The sequence below is a fragment of the Artibeus jamaicensis genome, unplaced genomic scaffold (assembly GCF_021234435.1).
Source record: "Artibeus jamaicensis isolate MK-2021 breed Jamaican fruit bat unplaced genomic scaffold, CSHL_Jam_final scaffold_1964, whole genome shotgun sequence".
In the NCBI taxonomy this organism is placed as follows: Eukaryota; Metazoa; Chordata; class Mammalia; order Chiroptera; family Phyllostomidae; genus Artibeus; species Artibeus jamaicensis.
In genome coordinates, this window is record NW_026522030.1 from 13,920,692 (window position 1) to 13,940,912 (window position 20,221).

At 37.7% G+C, this 20,221-nt stretch overlaps 2 protein-coding genes across 3 annotated transcripts; both read left to right on the forward strand.

Moving 5' to 3' along the window:
- Nucleotides 1–395: 395 nt before the first annotated feature.
- LOC119034855 (olfactory receptor 13C7) lies at nucleotides 396–7,564 on the forward strand. Of its 2 annotated transcripts, XM_053656377.1 has the most exons (2): nucleotides 396–1,418; nucleotides 7,554–7,564. In XM_053656377.1, exons 1-2 carry the CDS (start codon nucleotides 485–487, stop codon nucleotides 7,562–7,564), a joined length of 945 nt encoding a protein of 314 aa, XP_053512352.1. In that variant the 5' UTR covers nucleotides 396–484. The 2 variants fall into 2 exon arrangements, with proteins under 2 accessions (XP_053512352.1, XP_036981897.1); XM_037126002.2 differs by lacking the exon at nucleotides 7,554–7,564 and having other exon boundaries at nucleotides 396–1,532.
- An 11,051-nt stretch (nucleotides 7,565–18,615) lies between these two features.
- Nucleotides 18,616–19,650, forward strand: LOC119034857 (olfactory receptor 13C9). Its single transcript, XM_037126004.2, has one exon. It carries the CDS (start codon nucleotides 18,662–18,664, stop codon nucleotides 19,616–19,618), a length of 957 nt encoding a protein of 318 aa, XP_036981899.2. The 5' UTR covers nucleotides 18,616–18,661; the 3' UTR covers nucleotides 19,619–19,650.
- Nucleotides 19,651–20,221: the final 571 nt, after the last annotated feature.

Below are 20,221 nucleotides of genomic sequence, written 5' to 3' on the forward strand. Positions count from 1 at the left end.
TGAAGCAGGATTTGTATATATCATTGTGTGTGTATGTATATGCTGAAGAACAGTGACTTTTGTTAAGGCTAACATATTGGTTGTGAAGGAACCAATTTCATCCAATAGTATTATATACATCCAATAATATTTTATATGTTTTAGATTTGTTTGGTCAAAATGTTATGGTGATACTGCATACAAAATGATTTCAAAGTCATAATGTAAGTAACATAGATAATTATAATCCAGTTTTGTGTGTTCTGAATCTTTTTTAACATGGACTCCTTTTTGAGCTAAAATCTCTTTTATTAGATCTGAAAGTCTAACTGATCTTAGCTTAGAACATTGTAACATTCTTATCCTATCTTGTATCCAATTATAGGCCTGTATTACCCAGAGGGAAACCACTGAAGGATGCACACAACTCTTATTAACACCTCTTTAACAGATTACGTGCGCTCTGGATGCTGCAGAATTCCTTTTGCTGAAAGAAAATATTAACATGGGAAAGACCAATCAGTCTTATGTGACAGAATTTGTCCTTTTGGGGCTTTCTGGCTACCCAGAGCTTGAGGCCATTTACTTTGCTCTGGTCCTTTATATGTACCTGGTGATCCTGCTGGGAAATGGAGTCATCATTGTTGTCAGTGTCTGTGACTCTCACCTGCACACCCCCATGTACTTCTTCCTCAGCAACTTGTCCTTCCTGGACATTTGCTACACCAGTTCTTCTATTCCCCTATTTCTCAGCAGCTTCTTAACTTCAAAGAAAACCATTTCCTTCTCTGGATGTGGAGTGCAAATGTTTCTCTCCTTTGCTATGGGAGCCACAGAGTGTGTCCTCCTGAGCATGATGGCGTTTGACCGCTATGTGGCCATCTGCAACCCTCTGAGGTACCCCATCATCATGAGCAAGGCTTCCTACGTGCCCATGGCTGCTGGGTCCTGGATTGCAGGGAGTGTCAATTCTGTGTTGCAAACCTCTCTTGCAATGCGGCTTCCTTTCTGTGGGGATAATGTCATCAATCATTTTACTTGTGAAATCTTGGCTGTCTTAAAATTGGCCTGTGCTGATATCTCCATAAATGTTATTAGCATGGTTGTTGCTAATATGATTTTTCTTGTTGTCCCAGTACTATTCATCTTTGTTTCTTATGTTTTAATTATCTCCACCATCCTGAGGATCCCTTCTGCAGAGGGAAGGCGCAAAGCCTTCTCCACCTGCTCTGCCCACCTAGCAGTGGTGATCATATTCTATGGAACCATCCTCTTCATGTATGCAAAACCCAAGGCTAAAGACTCTTCTGGTGCAGACAAAGTCCAAGTCACAGACAAAATCATCTCTCTCTTCTATGGAGTTGTGACACCTATGCTCAATCCTCTCATCTATAGTTTGAGGAACAAAGATGTGAAGGCCGCTGTGAAGAACATACTATGTCGGAAAGGCTCCTCCGAGGGCATGTGAATGCTATTTAAAAAAAAACAAACTCCTTTACTCTGAATGCAGGACTAGTTATTACCGGAAGTCTCCAAAATAAAAATAAATGTCAGTGGTACCATTAATCCCTGAAACCTCTTTCTTTGCTTCTGGTATTTAAAGGTGAGATAAATTTAGGGCCTACCTTTTCCCTTTATGACTAGATTAAGGAGAAAGGGGACAGAAATTAATGGGTAAAAGGATTGTCATCCAAACCACTCACCTTCCCATGGATAACAGAATTTAGTTCAGGAATGATGAGTTCTATAATTTTATGTAAAGGGAAATATTATTTTACTGGCTTAACTTCCTTTCTATGTAAATCAGTTTTCCAGTCTCATATCTCTTTTTTAAGAAGTAGAAAGTGCCTTGTTAAGGGGCAGAGTATTATATGAACTCAGCATTAAATAATTCATAATGAGGTAGCCTTTGATCACTTAGAGGGAATGGGTGAGTGCTTTAGAGTGTTAGGTGCCTGACCTATGTATATGTCATAGAAAAGAGTAGCAAAATGAAGCTATTTCTTCCTAGGATTGATTTTCTTTTGTCTGCAAACTGGCAAGCCCACTTCTGTGCAGAGGTGTCTGAGGCAATGTGACAATTTGTGCAGACAACCCAGCTAATGGGTTGGTCTATCTTGGGTTCCAATAGATGAGCTGTGGCATCTTTGAGTGAAAAAACATTGTTACTGATAAATGACTCCAAAAAAGTGACTTGGTTTCTGAAGAAATTGGTTGTACAGTTCTCTATAAACATGGCGATAATGGGCTTAGAGTGTCACACATTACATATTTTTTCAGTTACATGAATTTCAGTTACTGTAGAATATTAGCTTTCCATTCATTCAGTTAGTTGTTTATTCCTTAGTTCAGTTATACAATCAAGCAGTATTTACTGAATACCTATTTTGTCTCAGGCATTGTGCTAACTATTGGTGATATCAAAACACTAAACAAAATGGAGACAAAACCCAAAGCGTTATGAAAGAGATCACAGTCTTGTGGGACACAGACTGACACATAAATTCAGGACAAAAATATTAAAGAATATTCACAACTTCTTCCTCTCTCTTACCTTCTAGCTGACTATATTGTTTGCTTTCATAGTATGCTGAGCCCTTTTTACAAATATATATTATTGATTATGCTATTACAGTTGTCCCATTTTCCCCCTTTATTCTCCTCCACCTTACACACCCACTCCCACCCACATTCTCCCCTTTTAGTTCATGTCCATGGGCTGTACATTTTTTTGCTTCTATATTTAGTAGAAGGAAATAGTACATTTTCTATACTATTCTTACCCTCCCCCTGTTTATTTTCTACCTACTATCTATACTATGCTCTGTACCTTTTCTCCCTCTTTCCCCCTCCCACCCCTCTGTTGATAAGCCTCCATGTGATCTCCATTTCTGTGGTTCTATTCCTGTCCTAGTTGTTTGCTTAGTTTGCTTTTGTGTGAGTTTACTGTCATTTTCCTGTTCATATTTTTTATTTTCTTTTTGTTAGATAAATCTCTTTAACATTTCATATAATAAGGGCTTGGTGCTGATGAACTCCCTTAACCTGACCTTATCTGAGACGTTGCTGAGTCTTTATTGGGCTGAACAGAGTAATGAATGGACTTGGAGCATTTTAAATGGTATAAACTGAAAGGGCTTGGACCATCTCTTGGACACAAATAAAAGAGGATAATGAGAAGGAGGGGATAATGCAATGAGGAAGAAAGAATTGCATATTAGAGATTTCATAGGTAGATATGGGAGACATCTAAATAGATACTGCAAAAATAGAGGAAAAGAAAAATTGGCTAACTGGGAAGATTTAATGGTGGTGATTCTTTCTTGATGTTTTTAAAAATCTCAGTAAGGATGTGTAGTATCTTTGAAGACATTTGGTGATGGATTTTGTTTACTTTGCAGTCTCACCATGCTGACACTGGCCATAAAATTGGTTAACTTAAGTGGGTCACAATTATAATTCAGTGTATTAAGTGCTGTTATAGGTGAACATGTACAGTTGCCCTAGAAGGGGGAATTCTGGGAAAGGAAAGGGCTATTTCTGCTTGGCTGAACTGGGAAAAACAATTCTCATGGTGCAGAGGAAATTCTTGTGCAGAAGAAATTTTCAGACAGATAATATGACATGTATATTGCACTACCACTCGGAATGCACTAACACTAAGAGTTTGGATTGATTGAACTCAGGTTGTTTTGTTGGTGTAGTAATAGGTGAGAAGATTGGAAAGGCAGCTTAGAGCCAACCTGTGAAGCCTTCAGATGCTAAGCTGTCAATGTTTCAATATAATTTTGAAGTGGTGACCCTCTGGGGCTCAGGAGGATGCATCAGGGCTAACACACAGATGAGCACATTCCAAGAAGTCACATCTCTGATACCCCTAACCCTCTACCTGGCTCTGATTTCATCTGTCTTATATGCCCTAGGGTTCCACAGAATATTTTATTTGGAAAAAAAGTATTCTGTTGCTAGGAAAAGTTTTAAAACACTAGGGTGGGCAATAGAATTCAGTAAGAGTTATAAGAAAGAGATTGGTGCTTTCGGATTGGTGTTTTAGAAAGATCATTTTGGCGCTGGGGAGGATAAAGTGCTATACCTCTTGCTGATAATTATGTTCCCGGTGCTGTTTCATATTTCTTGGCTAGCCACTAGCCTTCATCTTGTCTTCTTTCCTGTAGGCTTCCAGTACTGAGACCCAACCAGGTACCCAACCAGTTCCTTAGAGTTTCTGTTTTCTTTCTGACTGGTTGTGGAATAAATTTCTCAAATAACTTTCATAATCCTTTGGTTTAAAGTTTCACTTTAATTAATAGAGGCAAAAGAGAAGAAAAAGAAAATAACATGAATGAGAACATTCCACAAGTTTAGGAAATCTAGGCATTACCAGAATTGGCTCTGATATATAGATACTTACTATATATATTCACCTCTGCATCTTTCCTAGGGCTTCAAGTTATTTATTTTTTTAGTGGAAGACCTTTTCAGCACCTAAGTCTTAAGAGAAAAAAAAATGTGTCTGGTGCTTGGAAGCCTATTTTACTTCATGTTAGTGGAGGGTGGTACTGTTTAAATACTTCTTGTGGTGCAGAGAGCCAATTTGACTGCTGGATGTTAGCTTTTTCCTTCATTCTTTCCTTATGTGTTTGTTCCTTCTTTCTAAAGTTAGGTTTAGGAGCTTAACGTATGTTCTTATGTCTCTGACTAATCCCTACACTCTATACCATTTTCCCCTTAGCTGTTCAGTATTCACATTGCTCTGCATATATTCATTTGTGCTCACAAATATATATATATGATAATGTAAGGAGGCCTGGAGTGAAACAATATGACTTTGGATAATCTCTGAATTCACTCATTGCCTGAAATTCAGTTTCATCATTATTAAAATCCAACTTGGATCACTTGGGCAATGTGAAATGGTGATCTAGTGAAATCCTTTACATGAACATAGTGGAAAAGCTTAAAGTACCAGGAAAATAAGACATATTAAATTATAACTTTACTCATTTGTTTTTAATAGCAGGAACTAGATCCTTTATTTCTTCTGTGTTCCACTATAAGCTAGTATTATACCATAGGTTATGTGTTTTTAGGTCTACAATAGGAGCCCCATAAATATAACACACCTTGTTTAGGTGATTGATTTATGAAAATTGGTTGAGTGCACTAAATTTAGAATATATTAATACCAGCGAAGCTATGCATTTATTTCTTATTTATGCATTTATTTTCTTATTTATGAAAATTGGTTGAATGCACTAAATTTAGAATATATTAATACAAGTGAAGCTATGCATTTATCATGCTATGGTTAATGCAGAGATAAAATATCTGAAAATAAAGACACAGACACAAATGCTTCTAGTCCATTCCCCCTTGCTCAGACCAAGTGAAGCCTCATCATCTTCTTTCATCACCTCCTGCTAATGCTCCCTCCTTTCTGTGCCATATTCAGTTGGAAACATCCAGGGATCCACAATTAACTGCACTATTTTTCAGAACTCAATGAATAAATTAGGAAAGTAAGTATGAGATAAAAAGAAATATTTAAATAATGCAGAATTGACACATGCTATTTATAAGGTAATAAATATGTATATTATTATAAGATCATATATATACTATTTTAAAGTAACTTACTGTTTCATTTAGATACAGATACCCAGGAATTCTTGCTTAGGGTCCTTATTTTTAAGAACCAGAGAACAAATGAGGAAGGCTGTACATGGGTAAGGTATTATTATTTAATTAATGCATAATGAATACTATCTGGTTTGCTAAGTGTCATATATATTATCTTTTAAAATTGTTTTTATTAATTGATGATGATATACAGTGTTAACAGGTGTTGCCTTTCTTTTTAAAATTTGTGATTACTTCACTCATTTCTTCAACACTGTGTATGTGTCTGTTAGGGTGGAAGATTCAGTGCTGGGTATGCTATTGTCCCTACTTTCAAGGATCAGCTCCATTTACCTTTAAGGTAGATGAGAAATTGTAGGCTCATATAAAAGTCACATAGGTCATAAATGGCAGCTAAGACTTAAGTCCATTGTCAGTCTCTGCTTTCTCTATTAAGTTTACAATATGTTTGAAGAGTAAGGTAAATATCAAGAGATATTTCAGGAGGACAAGAAGAACAATGATACATTCTTAAAAAGTGAGAAAAATGTTGCCTATTAATGATGTACAATTTTTCTGAAGGAGAATTACAATTTTGATTTTAAATTGGGATCTTTTGTTTGTGCTACAAACTAAATTTCCTTTGTGGAAAAAAACCCCCCAAAACCAAAACCCAAACCAACAATAAAAATTTTCTCTTGCACAGCATTTCTACAATATTATTTAGAAAGCACCACCATATATGTAGAGTTAATTTAAAATTGTTTTTAAAAGTACAGTCTGAGCCTTGGCTGGTATGGCTCAGTGGATTGAGTGTCAGCCTGCAAACCGAAAGGTCACTGGTTTGATTCCCAGTCAGGGCATGTGCCTGGGTTGTAAGCCTGTTCCCCAGTTGAGGGTATGCAAGAGGCAACTGATCAATGTCTCTCACATATAGATGTTTTTCTATCTCCCTTCCCCTCTTTCTAAAAATATATAAATAAAATGTTAAAAAAAATATGAACCCTGGTTGGTGTAGCTCAGTGGATTGAGCGCGGGCCTGTGAACCACACAGTCGCGGTTTGATTCCCAGTCAGGGCACATGCCTGGGTTGCAGGCCAGTTCCCAGCAGGGGAGCAGGGGACTCATGAGAGGCAACCATACATTGATATTTCTCTCCTTCCCTTCCTCTCTTAAGATAAATAAATAAAATCTTTAAAAAAAAACCTGAGTTAATAGTTCAGAATTGGAGCGTAAATATAAAATCAAAGGAGCAGTGGTATCTTAAACACCACTGTATATTATAACTCAATAGTTGTTCAAAGGAGAATTTTTATGACTTCTTCTGTATTTTTTATTCAGTCCTTTATCTTCCATTACAATTAAAGATTAGCTGCTATTTTCCAAAAGTATTTGGAATTGTAGTTTGGGAGACGAAATATTATTTCAGGTATATTTACCTTGTTTCCCTGTGTCATATTTCAGATATTTGGACTTTTACTTTTATTGTTCCTTTTCCATTTGAATTAATTAATTTTTTAACACAATGATTGCCCACTATTTTTGATTAATGTGGCACTGGGTTTTCATACAGAGAAGAGTGAGCCATGGTTCTGCCATCAGTAAGATTTCAGAAGCTAACACATGGTTATAGCATAGAAAAAAAGTTTACTTGTGTTTCTTAAGACTACTTAGCCCTATATTTTTATAAGATTACAGTCATTTTTAGAAAGTGATGTAATTGAACTCTTGCTCTTGAAATTTCTTCTAGCCATGGAACTGTGAGTCAACATATGACCTTTTGTTCTGTTTATATTTAAAACCTGTGTCTCAGGATATGTGGGCTTTTTTCGTGCAACTGAACTAAAAGATGTCAGTTTCTCATCATTTTCTCCAGCAACAGGGCCTATTCATTAATTTTCATAGCTCCAGGCATGTACTTCCTTGCTCCTCAGGCTACAGATGATAGAATTGAGCATGGGGATGACTGTCCCACAGAACCAGGCAATCAGTTTGTCTAAAGTCATGACTTCAGACTTCAGCTCCATGTACAAAAAGAAGATTGTCTCATAAGAAACAGTCAACACTGTTATATGGTCTGAGCCCATGGAAGAGGCCTTCTTTTCCCCTCTTCAGCTGAATTGATTCTCAGTATGGCACAGATCATGAAAATATAGGAAACAAATTAACACTAATGGACCAAATGATAATAATACATTACCCCACATTATTACACTCTCATTCAAGAAAGTAGTTGTTGCAGGTCAGCTTTATTAAAGTAAATGTTTTACAAAAAACTATTAATGTACTATATCAACTATATAACTATATAAACTATAAAGTAAAGTTTAAGAAACTGTCTATTATATCAGTGGTTCTCATGCTTGATTGAATATTAAAATCAGCTGGGGCCTAATTATGTTAGAAAAGTTAACTCATAGTTAAAAAAGTAAAGTCTGAAAGACACTTCTCCAAGGAGGACACACAGAGAGCCTAGAGACATATGAAAGGATGCTCAGCACCACTAGCTATCAGAGAGATGCAAATTAAAACCACAATGAGATACCACTTCACACAGGTCAGAATGGCCGTTATAAACAAATCAACAAACAACAAGTGCTGGTAAGGTTTGGGAGAAAAGGGAACCCTAGTGCACTGTTGGTGGGAATGCAGACTGGTGCAGCCAGTGTGGAAAACAGTATGGAATTTCCTCAGAAAACTAAAAATGGAACCTCCTTTTGACCCAGTAATACCACTGCTGGGATTATACCCTAAGAATCCTGAAACACTAATTCAAAAGAACCTATGCACCCCAATGTTCATAGCAGCACAATGGCCATAGGTAAATGAGTGGATCAAAAAAGAAACTATAGTACATTTACACAATGGAACACTATGCAGCAGAAAGAAAGAAGGAGCTCCTACTTTTTGCAACAGCATGGATGGATCTAGAGAGCCTTATGCTAAGTGAAATAAGCCAGGTGGTAAAAGACAAATACCATATGATCTCACCTATAAGTATAACCTAATCAAGAAAACAAATAAGCAAGCAAAATATAATCAGAGATACTGAAATAAAGAAGAAACTGACAGTAACCAGAGGGGAGGTGGGTGGGGATAATGGGGGCTGAAAGGAGGATGGGCCATTAAAGAACATGTATTAAAGGACACATAGGCAAAGGCTAAGGGGATTAGGATTGAGGGTGGGAGGTGGGGATGGCTAGGGTGGGGGGAGTGTTTGGGAGAAAATGGAGACAACTGTATTTGAACAACAATAAAACAAAAAGATAAAAAATAAACGGTTTAAGCAATTTCTTTAGGCATGGAGATTACACACTGGGTCTGAGTTGAACTGCATGCCCATTAGAGTATGTTTTACATCCTAGGTGATGACATAACAGATAACTATAGATTTAAAAAAATTATTTTTAGTATGGGGCCTTATTTGGCTTTATAAAATTACCACCCATGTCCTAGCATTAATGAAATAGGTTGAAAAAAAAAGCAACTAAAACCTCTCTGGCAAGAAAAGTAAAGGAATAATTTCATTTGCTTGAAACATCATTCTAACGTGATTTAATTGGGTGCCTCACTTACACAATGTTGGATATAGGATTTTGAGGATGCCCTGTGACTTACGACGAAGAAGAAAGGAAGACATGGGTAAAGAGCTCTGTTCTTGGGAAGAAAGCCTAGAAGTCTGTCTGGGAAGCAATTCGCTGTCATCAGGTCACTGAATTTCAGAAACGATGATGTTAAATGTTACATTCCGCTCTCACAAGCAAGAAGGGTCAGAGACGGTCGGGCAGTCAAAGATGTTTTATTGGCCAAAGTTTCAAAGTTTTACCTGCGCAGGGGTGAACTCTCGGGGTGTCTGGAGACACGGTGCCAAAATGGCTGCAAATGAGAGTCACGCCTGGCGCTTACAGGCTAGGGTTTTTATAGAAGCGGGCAAGCAAGCGGGTTTCCAGAAGCAAAGGTGGCAGTTAGTGATAAACGAGCTCAGGTGTGAAGCACTTAACAACTCCTGACACATGGAAGCCCTCTATACGTTTTGACCAATTCCTAACTCTCTGGAACACCTGCCTGGGGGTGGGTGCGGTTTCTACTCAGGCTTGAGTGAGCAAACAGCTTAGCACAAACAACTTATTTCCTCCTCGACTCTAACATTAAACACCCAGTTTTAACTTGTTTCCTATTCATTTTGTAATTTTTTCCCCATTAGTTTTAGACCTTAGCAAAAGTCTATTTTGTCTGGATTAGTGGTCTTATGGTGAATGAACTGCATTCATTGCTTGGATGAAGCAGTTTAAGAAAAGGCGAGCCCTGTCTGTAAAAGTATTGGGTTGGCCAAAGTAGTGCTTAGTTATCTTTAATTTCATGTGAAACAATTTTGTCAGGTTGTATTGTGATAGCTGTCATATCAGCATGCTTTAAAAAAAACCTTACCAAAATTGGTGAATTTTTGTGTAGCCTATTGAAGATGGAAGAAAATACACAGTCTTTTCAGTATAGTATAGTTTATTATTTCCAGAAAGGTAAAAACAAAACTGAAATGCAAAGAAAGATTTGTGCTGTGACTGATCAAATGTGTCAAAAGTAGTTTGCGAAGTTTCACGCTGGAGATTCTTGCTGGACGATGCTCCACAGTCAGGTAGACCAGTTGAAGTTGATAGTGATCAAATCAAGACATTAATTGAGAATAATCAGTGTTATAACAGGTGGGAGGTAGCCAGCATACTCAAAATATCCAAATCAATAAAGTTATTGGTGAAAATAAAAACTGTGTCTTTTATTTTACAGAAAAAACCCCAGACTTTTTTTTAATTTCTTTTTTTATTGATTATGCCATTACAGTTGTTCTATTCCCCCCTTCATTCCCCTCCACGCTACCCCATCCCCACCATTACCCCCCCTTTAGTTTATGACCATGTGTCTCAAGTTCTTTAGATTCTATATTTCCCATACTATTCTTGCCCCCCCCATCAATTTTCTATCTACTGTCTATGCTACTTATTTTCTGTACCTTCTCTCCCCTTCTCCTCCTCCCACTCCCCTATTGCTAACCCTCTTTGAGATCTTCATTTCTATGTTTCCACTCCTGATCTAGCTGTCCTTTTAGTTTGCTTTTGTTTTAGGTGTGGTTGTTAATAACTGTGAGTTTGCTGTCCTTTCACTGTTCATCTTTTTAATCTTCTTTTTCTTAGGTAAGTCCCTTTAACATTTCATATAATAAGAGCTTGGTGATGATGAACTCTTTGAATTTGATCTTATCTGAGAAGCACTTTATCTGTCCTTCCATTCTAAATGAAAGTTTTGCTGGATAGAGCAATCTTGGTTGTAGGTCTTTGGATTTCATGACTTGGAATACCTCTTTCCAGCCCCTTCTTGCCTTTAAGGTCTCTTTTGAGAAATTCGCTGACAGTCTGATGGGAACTCCTTTGTAGGTGACTGTTCCCTTATCTCTTGCTGCTTCTAGGATTCTCTCCTTCATTTTAATCTTGGCTAATGTAATGATGATGTGCCTTGGTGTGTTTCTTCTTGGGTCCAACTTCTTTGGGACTCTCTGAGCTTCCTGGATTTCCTGGAAGTCTATTTCCTTTGCCAGGTTGGGGAAATTCTCCTTTATTATTTGTTCAAATTAAGTTTTCCACTGGTGGCTGTTCCTTTCCCCCTTCTGGTACCCCTATAATTCGGATGTTGGAGCGTTTAAAGATGTCCTGGAGGTTCCTAAGCCTCTCCTCATTTTTTTGAATTCTTGCTTCTTCACTTTTTTCTGTTTGGCCATTATTTAGTTTCTTCTGGTCCAATCCATTGATTTGAGTCCCAATTTCCTTTTCATCGCTATTGATTTCCTGTGTAATTCCATTCATTTCAATTAGTTTCGTCTTCATATGTTTGTCTAATTTGTGGCTATAATCAACCAGTTCTGTGAGGATCCTGATCACCAGTGTTTTAAACTGTGCATCTGAGAGTTTTGCTATTTCTTCATCACTTAGATTTATAGGCTCTGGGGCTTTGAGATCTTCTTGAGCTATTTTTGGTCTGTTCTCGCCCGTTAAGTATGAGTAGCGGAGCCTTGGACTCTCAGGTCTCTGGGTTGTGACGCTGTATGTGGGGGTGTGGTCAGAGTGGGAAAATGGTGGCGCCCTGTGCTGCCGCTGGCCTTGGGGCCTGCTCAGTCCCATAGTCTCACCGCCCACTCCCTTGCTTGTCTATCTGCGCACGAATGGGTGACCACAGTCAACCTGCAGCCCTGCTTCCTCGCTGTTTCCCCGCGGTTGCTCGCTGGGTTGCTTACTAGGTCCAACCCTGCACCTGGGTTCCGCTTCCGAGTCCGTCTGACCGAGTGTTTCTGTGGAACCCTGCTCTGACAGCTGCTGGTTTCACCCCTCTTACAGGTCAGGCTGAAGAATTTGTTGTTATCAGACTTCCGAAAAGTTCAATTTTCTGTGTTCTGGCTGTGTTTTCTGTTGCTAATATTTAGTTGTCTCTAAACTTGGTTGTGAGAGAAGGAACAGCATTTCCATCTATGCCTCCATCTTGGCAGAAAAATCCAGACTTTTTTTGTAAACAGACTTGTGGTCAAATAAAATATGACTGAGCGCACCTCCTAATTGTTTAAATTAGATACGTGGTTGTTACCAGACAGGCACAGGCCTGGAATGCTCTGCCTCAGGCTGTAGTGTGTGGGTTCCTGACTTCATACAGGAAAGATTTCACAGCACAGGTTCAGGTGATTTTGAGAATACATTTATTGAGGCTGGGGACAGTGAAACAAAGGAAAGACTTAGGGTAGGAGATGTGAAAGGAGAGTGCCTAGGTGAGGCCGCTTTGCTTCCTAGAAAAGTTATAGGAAAAGAGTGAGCACAGCCAGGAGGCTGTTAGCTCACCTGGAAGTCAAAGAAAAAGGTGGCTTCCTGGAGACAGGATCAGCGGGTAAGCCTGGGTCCAGCTGCCACTGCCCACTGCTCCTTTAGCTGCAAGTCTCCTTGAGACCCTTAGAGTTTAAAAGGATATAAAAACTTCATGTCCAACAAGGGGCAAGGGTATGCTCTAGAGTGAGCCCACACTGGGTCTTTGTTCTGAGGGCTTTTTATCTGTTTTTTTTTTTTTGCAGGTTGGAATCTGAGGGGATGGTTTCAGCAGCATATTTACCAACTTTCCAGGTGCATGTTTAATATGCTGATGTGTTAAAATGAGTGCATAGGTGGGTTTTGGGAATATTTGTTGGTCTGTCTGGCTTTACTTTTATCTTGGGTCTGTCTGGTTTTTAACAGGTTTTTTGTTATTTGTTCCTGACTTCATCTGTCCTTGGGTTTAGCTGGCGCAAATGACATTAATTGGGTTTCTGTTCTCTATGTCACAGACCAGTATGATCACTAGTTAGGGAGGAGAGGTATAAACCATTCACTCTCAAGTGACCTTGGTCAGGGGAGATAAGTTCTTGGGATTCACACAGCTATCAGTAAGTTGCTCAAACTATTCGGCCTTGTTTAATTTTCTTGTCTCAGTTTCCCCATTCTACTTGCCCGCAAACTTCCTGTTCTGCCTCATGGTGATTTTATGTCAATCAATCTGGGTGATAGGTCTATCTGTTTAGGTGAATATTTTGGAGATGCCTACAGTATGGAGTGGGTCTGAGTTACAAATTAGGTTGCAGAGTTACAATAAGATAACTGAATAGCTTGATACCTTCTATGTTTTCATTATATGGTTTCAAAATTTCTGAATTGTGAATTTCAAAATGCCACTCATTCACATAAGCACATATAAATTCTGAGTTTGAGTCAAATAAATAATTTTACATTGTTTTGTAAAATAAAACCCTTTTGTCTTTTCTCACTAATTTAACTAATTCAAATTAAATATCAATATGTATACAATTCTTAAAACAAAGTCTAAAACCTTATATATTTTTATTCTTATTCTTCTTACTAAAAACCAAGACTTAAGGTAGGTAAATGAGGTATTTCTACTATATTACTGATAAGGTATGGTAAGATGAACAAAATTCTGGACAAACCAATTAGAATATGTTTGGGTTAAGGATTGTAACAGTATCTGACAATAGACTGAGAATAGAAGAAGCTACATCCTCAAGACTTCTGACTGGTTATTTGAAATATAATAATGGATCCAGTATAATTAAGTCTTTAGGGGATTATTCTTAAAATTTCAAAAGTTTTGAACATCTTTCCCCTGAAGCAATTTAAAGTTGTGGCTTGGAAAATTGCATAAGTCCCTGAGAGGAAGAATATTTAAATGGCCTTCCTGAGCCTGCAGAATATTCTTTAGAGCATTTCCTGGGTCTTTAGAATGGGGCAATATTTCCACCTGGGCTTGAAGAGCTAATGAAATGGTCCATATTCTCAAATATTCATTTTTGAGAATATTCAAAATGCATGAATATTCATCCATATTCACATTCCTCTTACTTTGAACTAGCATAACCAAAATATTGTGTAATACCATTCTTTTGTAATCAGTGGCATTTGGTAGTAATGTATAGGCTTTAAAAGCATTCTGAAATAGTACCTTTGCTGTCAATGTTTTCCAGAAAACAAGACACTGTCTTCTCAGTGGTAACAGTTTCCAAAGTTCAGCCTCACAGAAAGTTTCATTCAAAAGGCTGCAAATAGAAGAGCAAGGCAAAACAATCTTCCATGTGTTGCAACCTAGGAGGTGAGTCGACCCTCCATTTAGAGGTAATTGCTGAAAACATACCAGTAACACAAATCCAAGGGATATCAGGCCAATGACCTGAGTTGAAATAGGATATATGTTTTGGGAGGTACTATATCTTACCATAGAGAGTCTATAGAGAATAGGACTAAAAAATTTCTGAGAGGATTTTTTTATATACATTTAGAAAATGAAGAATTGAACAAATATGACTCAAAAAGTAATTGGAAATATAAAGTAATTTAAATATCAAAAAGATGAATATATAGGTGTAGAATTTATTTTACAGAAAATAAAGCTTCATGTAGTCAGAATATAGTTCACTGGTCCTTAGTACAAGTTGCCTACATGTCTAATGGTGTCATTTCTCACTGGTCCAGTGAGGTTGCCGTACAACAGGCAGCAGATTTGTACTTTTGATCCAGAATGTAAAGTAGGCTGGTGTCATCAAAACTTTGATTCTATAACAATTTACCCTATAGCACCAATTCAGTTCTATTTGGTTCAGTGAAGCAAATGTCTGTCCAGTACTAATCATGAGTAGACAGTCCGTGGCCCAGGGCCCCTCTACTGGGAGTGCTATTTGAAAAACTTCATTACTTGTTTCTGAGTACATCTTCTGATCAGTGTAAAAAGGAAATAAAAAAGAGTGATGAGTTCTCAGCTAATAGGAAAGAATTTGACTTTCACAGTTCTGTTTGCATGAGTCTTTTGGGAATTGTTTTGAGTGTGTTTAATTCTGTTTGTTGTTGGTGGTGGTAATGTATTTCTATGGTAACTTAGGCATAATATTTGTCACACTTTAACTTTTAGATGAATGAATTGAAATAGCGTCTCTTTAAAATAGTGCCAACCTGTGGGTTCATTGTTTTAAGTGGCATTGGCCTCTGCTATACTGTAGTTGTATAATGTTCTTCATTGCAAAGTGAATAGAGTTTGTCATAACATGCACCCTTGTCATACCATATGTGATGAAAATTGTTAATAGGTTGATTGGGTAAGAAGAGACCAGATATTGGAACAGGTCTGACTGTGAAAATTTAAAGGTACTCTTGTAAGAGCATGAAACTGGGACCAGTAATGTAAAAGACCTTGAAAAAAGAACAAGTTGAAGGAAGATGAAGGAAACCAGACAGTGCTTACCATTTGCTAGGTGCTTTCCGTGCATTGTTTTATTCACCCTTCCAAGAGCACTCCGATGATGCTATTAAAATCCTCTGTTAAATGTAAGGGTATTGAGACAGAAGTTATGCAAATTGCCTAAGGTCACATAGTCACATAGCTAGTTACTGGCTTCATAAGCAGTGGGGACATGGATAAGGGACTCTATCCCTGAGGACATTGCTGGCCATAGACAGGTTTAATTCATACAGAAACCATACAGTGTGTGTCCTACATATAAACAGAGGCCTGTCATCATTGATCCAGTCCACTGTACAAGCGCTTTCAGTGGGGACTGAAGGAAGCAATGTGGCTGAAGCTACAGCGTTTTGCTGGGGCAGGCCCTCAGGCAGGACAGGGTTGGGAAGAAGCAAAGCTGGGGAAACAGGAGGCGACGTCCCTGTGGGTGATTCTGTTGGCAGCACGGACATGCACAACGACCTTTTGTTGGGCAGTGCATGAGCTTCTCCCCGTTAATTGTGAAAGCCATCTCACAGCATGTTTCCCTCCAAACTTGATAGCTGCCTATTCCTCTCTGGGGTTGGAGCTGTGGAGGAGCTGATTATATTTATTGTATTGTGATACTTTTAACATCCCATGACTGCATGCTAGAAGTTTTCTGTCATTTACAGAACATTTCTGTAGAAAGATTTGCTTGGAAGCATATCTACATGTCAGTAAAAATCCCAATTTCATTTAAAAAAATTCAAGTTCTTTTCAATAGACAGAGTGAGCTTGCTTTGTGAGACAGTGAAATTGCTTTTTGGTTATCATTTACCAGGATTAGGATTTGGGTGGCTAGCCTTATGAAGGTGATCAGAGTAAAAGAAGCATGTATTTTTAGGGTATAAAAAATCTCAAAATAAAAAGGGTAGAATTGATAGGAATAAGGGCAAAATAGGATGAAAGAAGTACCCTAATAATGACCAAAGGTAGATATAGGTAACTAGAAGCTAGTTGAAATACGTCAAAAGGATTTAGTTCAGTCGTAAAATTCCCTCTAAGTTTCCTAAATAAGGAGAAATGGTCTACATGCTAGAACTGCTTATTAGTTTTGTGAATGGGTTAGAGCACTTTCAGTGGGCTCTGTGTCCTTGAACAAGGGTATTGCTGGAAATTAGTGTGTGTGGCGGGGGAGGGCAGGTGAGGAGACACTATTTTGAAAAAAAATTATAAGGAATGGCCTGAGACTTTATGAGTCAAGATCTTTGAATGAGAAACCTACCCTTTCTGATTCCTGTGTGATGGCAGTAGTTGTTTCCCTGAGGATTTGCTTAAGGTAAGAGGTGTCAGTGAACTTTTGGAAAATGTCTTTTTGGTCATAGTCTTTCTTTCAGTTGGACTTAAAAAGCAACTAATTAGCCCTGGCTGGTGTGGCTCAGTGGTTGAGTGCAGGCTTGCAAATATAAGGGTTGCTGGTTTGATTCCTGGTCTAGGGCATATGCCTGGATTGCTGGCCAGGCCCCCAGTGCGGGGTGGGTGAGAGGCAACTACACACTGATATTTCTCTCCCTTTTTCTTTCCCTTTCCCTCTCTAAAAAATAAGTAAATAAAATCTTAAAACAGAAAGAAGCAACTGATAAAAATGGCAACTAAAGGTGTTTGCGTTAGGAGAATTAGAAGACAAGTCATAGACTTGCAGACAATATATGCATGGTATATCTGATAAATGATTCATAGCCAGAATGTGTAAAGAGCTCTCAAAACTTAACAATAAGGAAACAAACAACCCAATTAAAAATGGGCAAAATACACAAATGACACTTTACTAAAAAGAATATAAGAATGAAAAAAATTCCCCAAACATTAGTCTTTAGGGAAATGCAAATTTAAATTATGAAGAAATATCATAGCATACATATTAGAATGGGTAAAAAATATATATGCTAACAATGCCAAGTGTTGAAATCTCATACATATCTGGATGGAGTGCAAAAATGACACAGCCACTCTGGAAAACTGCATGTATGCATGTCTCATAACATCCAGTATTCCACTCATGGACATTTATCCTAGTAAAATGAAAACTTCACATAAAAATCTGGGCATAAATATTTATAGCAGCTCTATTCATAATTGCTCCAAATTGGAAATGACCCAATTGTCTTTAAACAGGTGAATAGATAAACTGCACTGGAATACTACTCAGCAATAACAATTTGGATGAATCTCACTGCTTTATGTTAAGAGAAGCCAGACACCAATGGCTCATATATTTCCATTTATATGACATTCTGGAAAAGGTAAAACTGTAGGGGTGAAAAATTAGTCCTTGATAGAATTTATGAGTAGAATTTATGGATGAAAGGGGTGGCTATAAGGGGATAGCCCAATGGGGTTTTTAGGGTGATGGAGGAGTTCCATGTCCTGATTAAGGTGATAGTTGCATGATCTATACATGTTTTAAAATTTACTGAACTGTATACCAGAGCAAACAAAATCAATTTTACTGTATGATGATTTAGAAAATAAAAATTAAACAATTACTCTATATTTCACCAAAAAAGGATATTTGCACTGTAATAAAAAGACATCGTATTATTGGGCTTTCCATGAATTTTACCTATTATTTTGTTTTTTGTTTTTGTTTTTGGCAGTCAGTCAATAAACCCTCCTGGGTGTTATTGCTGACCTTCTCCTATCAGACTGACACATGTCTTTCAGTGTTTTAATATGCAGGGTGTTACTGCTGATTTTCCTGGCCTGGAAGCTAGGTTGTCTTTGCAAGTTAATTAACTCAATCTCTGATGTTATTCATTCTGTATTGCTTTTATAGTTTACTAATAAAAACCCATAATTATGGAAGAGAAGCAAGTGTGAGTTTGAGCCTGGGCTTTGCTACATGTTAATTTCATGATGTCAGGTTAAAATAGACTCTCTTAGGTTAATTTAGATACATTTCTTATCTTTAAAATGATAAGAATTTTGGGGTTTAGATGAGGTAATGTATGAACAAAACCTCAGGAAGTTGGTGCAGAAAGACTAATTGATAGAAAGCTTCTCCCTCATACTCCTCTTTCTATATTGTTTGTTTCTCTTGTGATGCTTTTGAGAAATGGTGTACAAATGGTCTAATGGTTTTTTCCCTCTTCTTCCCTTTCCATTTTTTCTCTATTCTTCTAATTGGGTTCATGGCAAACTTTTATGTTTATGCATTGATGAACTTGAAGTTACCATATTAAAGAAATTATTATTATTTCAATTATTTGAATAGTCACAGGTAAAAGAGAAAAGTAAAATGGAATTGGAAAACCAAACTATTCTGATGGAATTCTTTTTAAAAGGGCTTTCTGGTTACCCAAGTCTTGAGCTACTCTTTTTTGTGCTAATCTTAATAATGTACATGGTCATCCTTCTGGGCAATGGCACCCTTATTTTAATCAGCATCTTGGACTCCCACCTTCACACCCCTATGTACTTCTTCCTGGGGAACCTCTCTTTCTTGGACATTTGCTACACTACCACCTCCATCCCTTTCACACTGGTGAGCTTCCTCTCAGAAAGAAAGACCATCTCCTTCTCTGGCTGTACAGTGCAGATGTTCCTTGGGTTGGCCATGGGGACAACAGAGTGTGTGCTCCTGGGCATGATGGCCTTTGACAGGTATGTGGCTATCTGCAACCCACTGAGATATCCTGCCATCATGAGCAAGAATTCCTATGTGCCCATGGCAGCTGGGTCCTGGTTTGCAGGGGTTATCAACTCTGCAGTACAAACTACATTTGTGGTACAGTTGACCTTCTGCAGGAACAATGTCATCAATCATTTTTCCTGTGAAATTCTGGCTGTCATGAAGATGGCCTGTGCTGACATCTCATACAATGAGTTCATCATGCTTGTGGCCACGACGTTGTTCACATTGATGCCCCTGCTTCTGATTGTCATCTCTTACTCATTAATCATTTCCAGTATCCTCAAAATCCACACTTCAGAGGGGAGAAACAAAGCTTTCTCTACTTGCTCAGCCCATCTGACTGTGGTGATAATATTCTATGGAACCATTCTCTTCATGTACATGAAACCCAAGTCTAAAGAGACATTCGATTCGGATGACTTAGATGTTACTGACAAACTTATATCCATGTTTTATGGGGTGATGACTCCTATGATGAACCCTTTAATTTACAGTCTCAGAAACAAAGATGTGAAGGAGGCAGTAAAACACCTACTTAGAAGAAAAGTTTTTAACAAGTAAATGGGAAAGAAACACATGATTTTTATAATCACAGTGAGGAAATGAGGAAGTCAAAGAGTCAAATACATAGGCTCTTGCTATTGTGTCAAATTTACCTCTTGCTGCTTTCAAGCTCTAATATATATATATATATTTTTTTTTTTGGGTGCAGTGCACAATGAAACTAAGTAAATGTCAGTGTTTTAGGAGTGGAGTCAATGACTGTAGTTTGCTATTGTTATGATGAGCCTGATTGTGAGGGCAAGTGGAGGGATGGTGGAATGTGGAGAGAAATTTCCAGGTGAAAAGTTATGCTAGTATTAAAAACCTTAACATTTTTTATGTGATTATTTCCAAAACCAATTTTACATGTTCTTTACAACAAAGAATGAAATATGATTTCAGACTTTTAAAACTCAGTTAAAATTATGAATTTCCAAAACCGTGCTTACTGAAATAATTTAATTTATTTGAGGTCTATTCAGTTGTGTAATGATAATTATCTTCTGTCTAAGTAGCTGTATACTATTAAACTTTTTGGTTCTAAAACACTATTATAACTTTTTATTCATCTCAAACTATGAGGCATTATGTTATTGTTTTCTGCTTTTAATAGATCTGTGG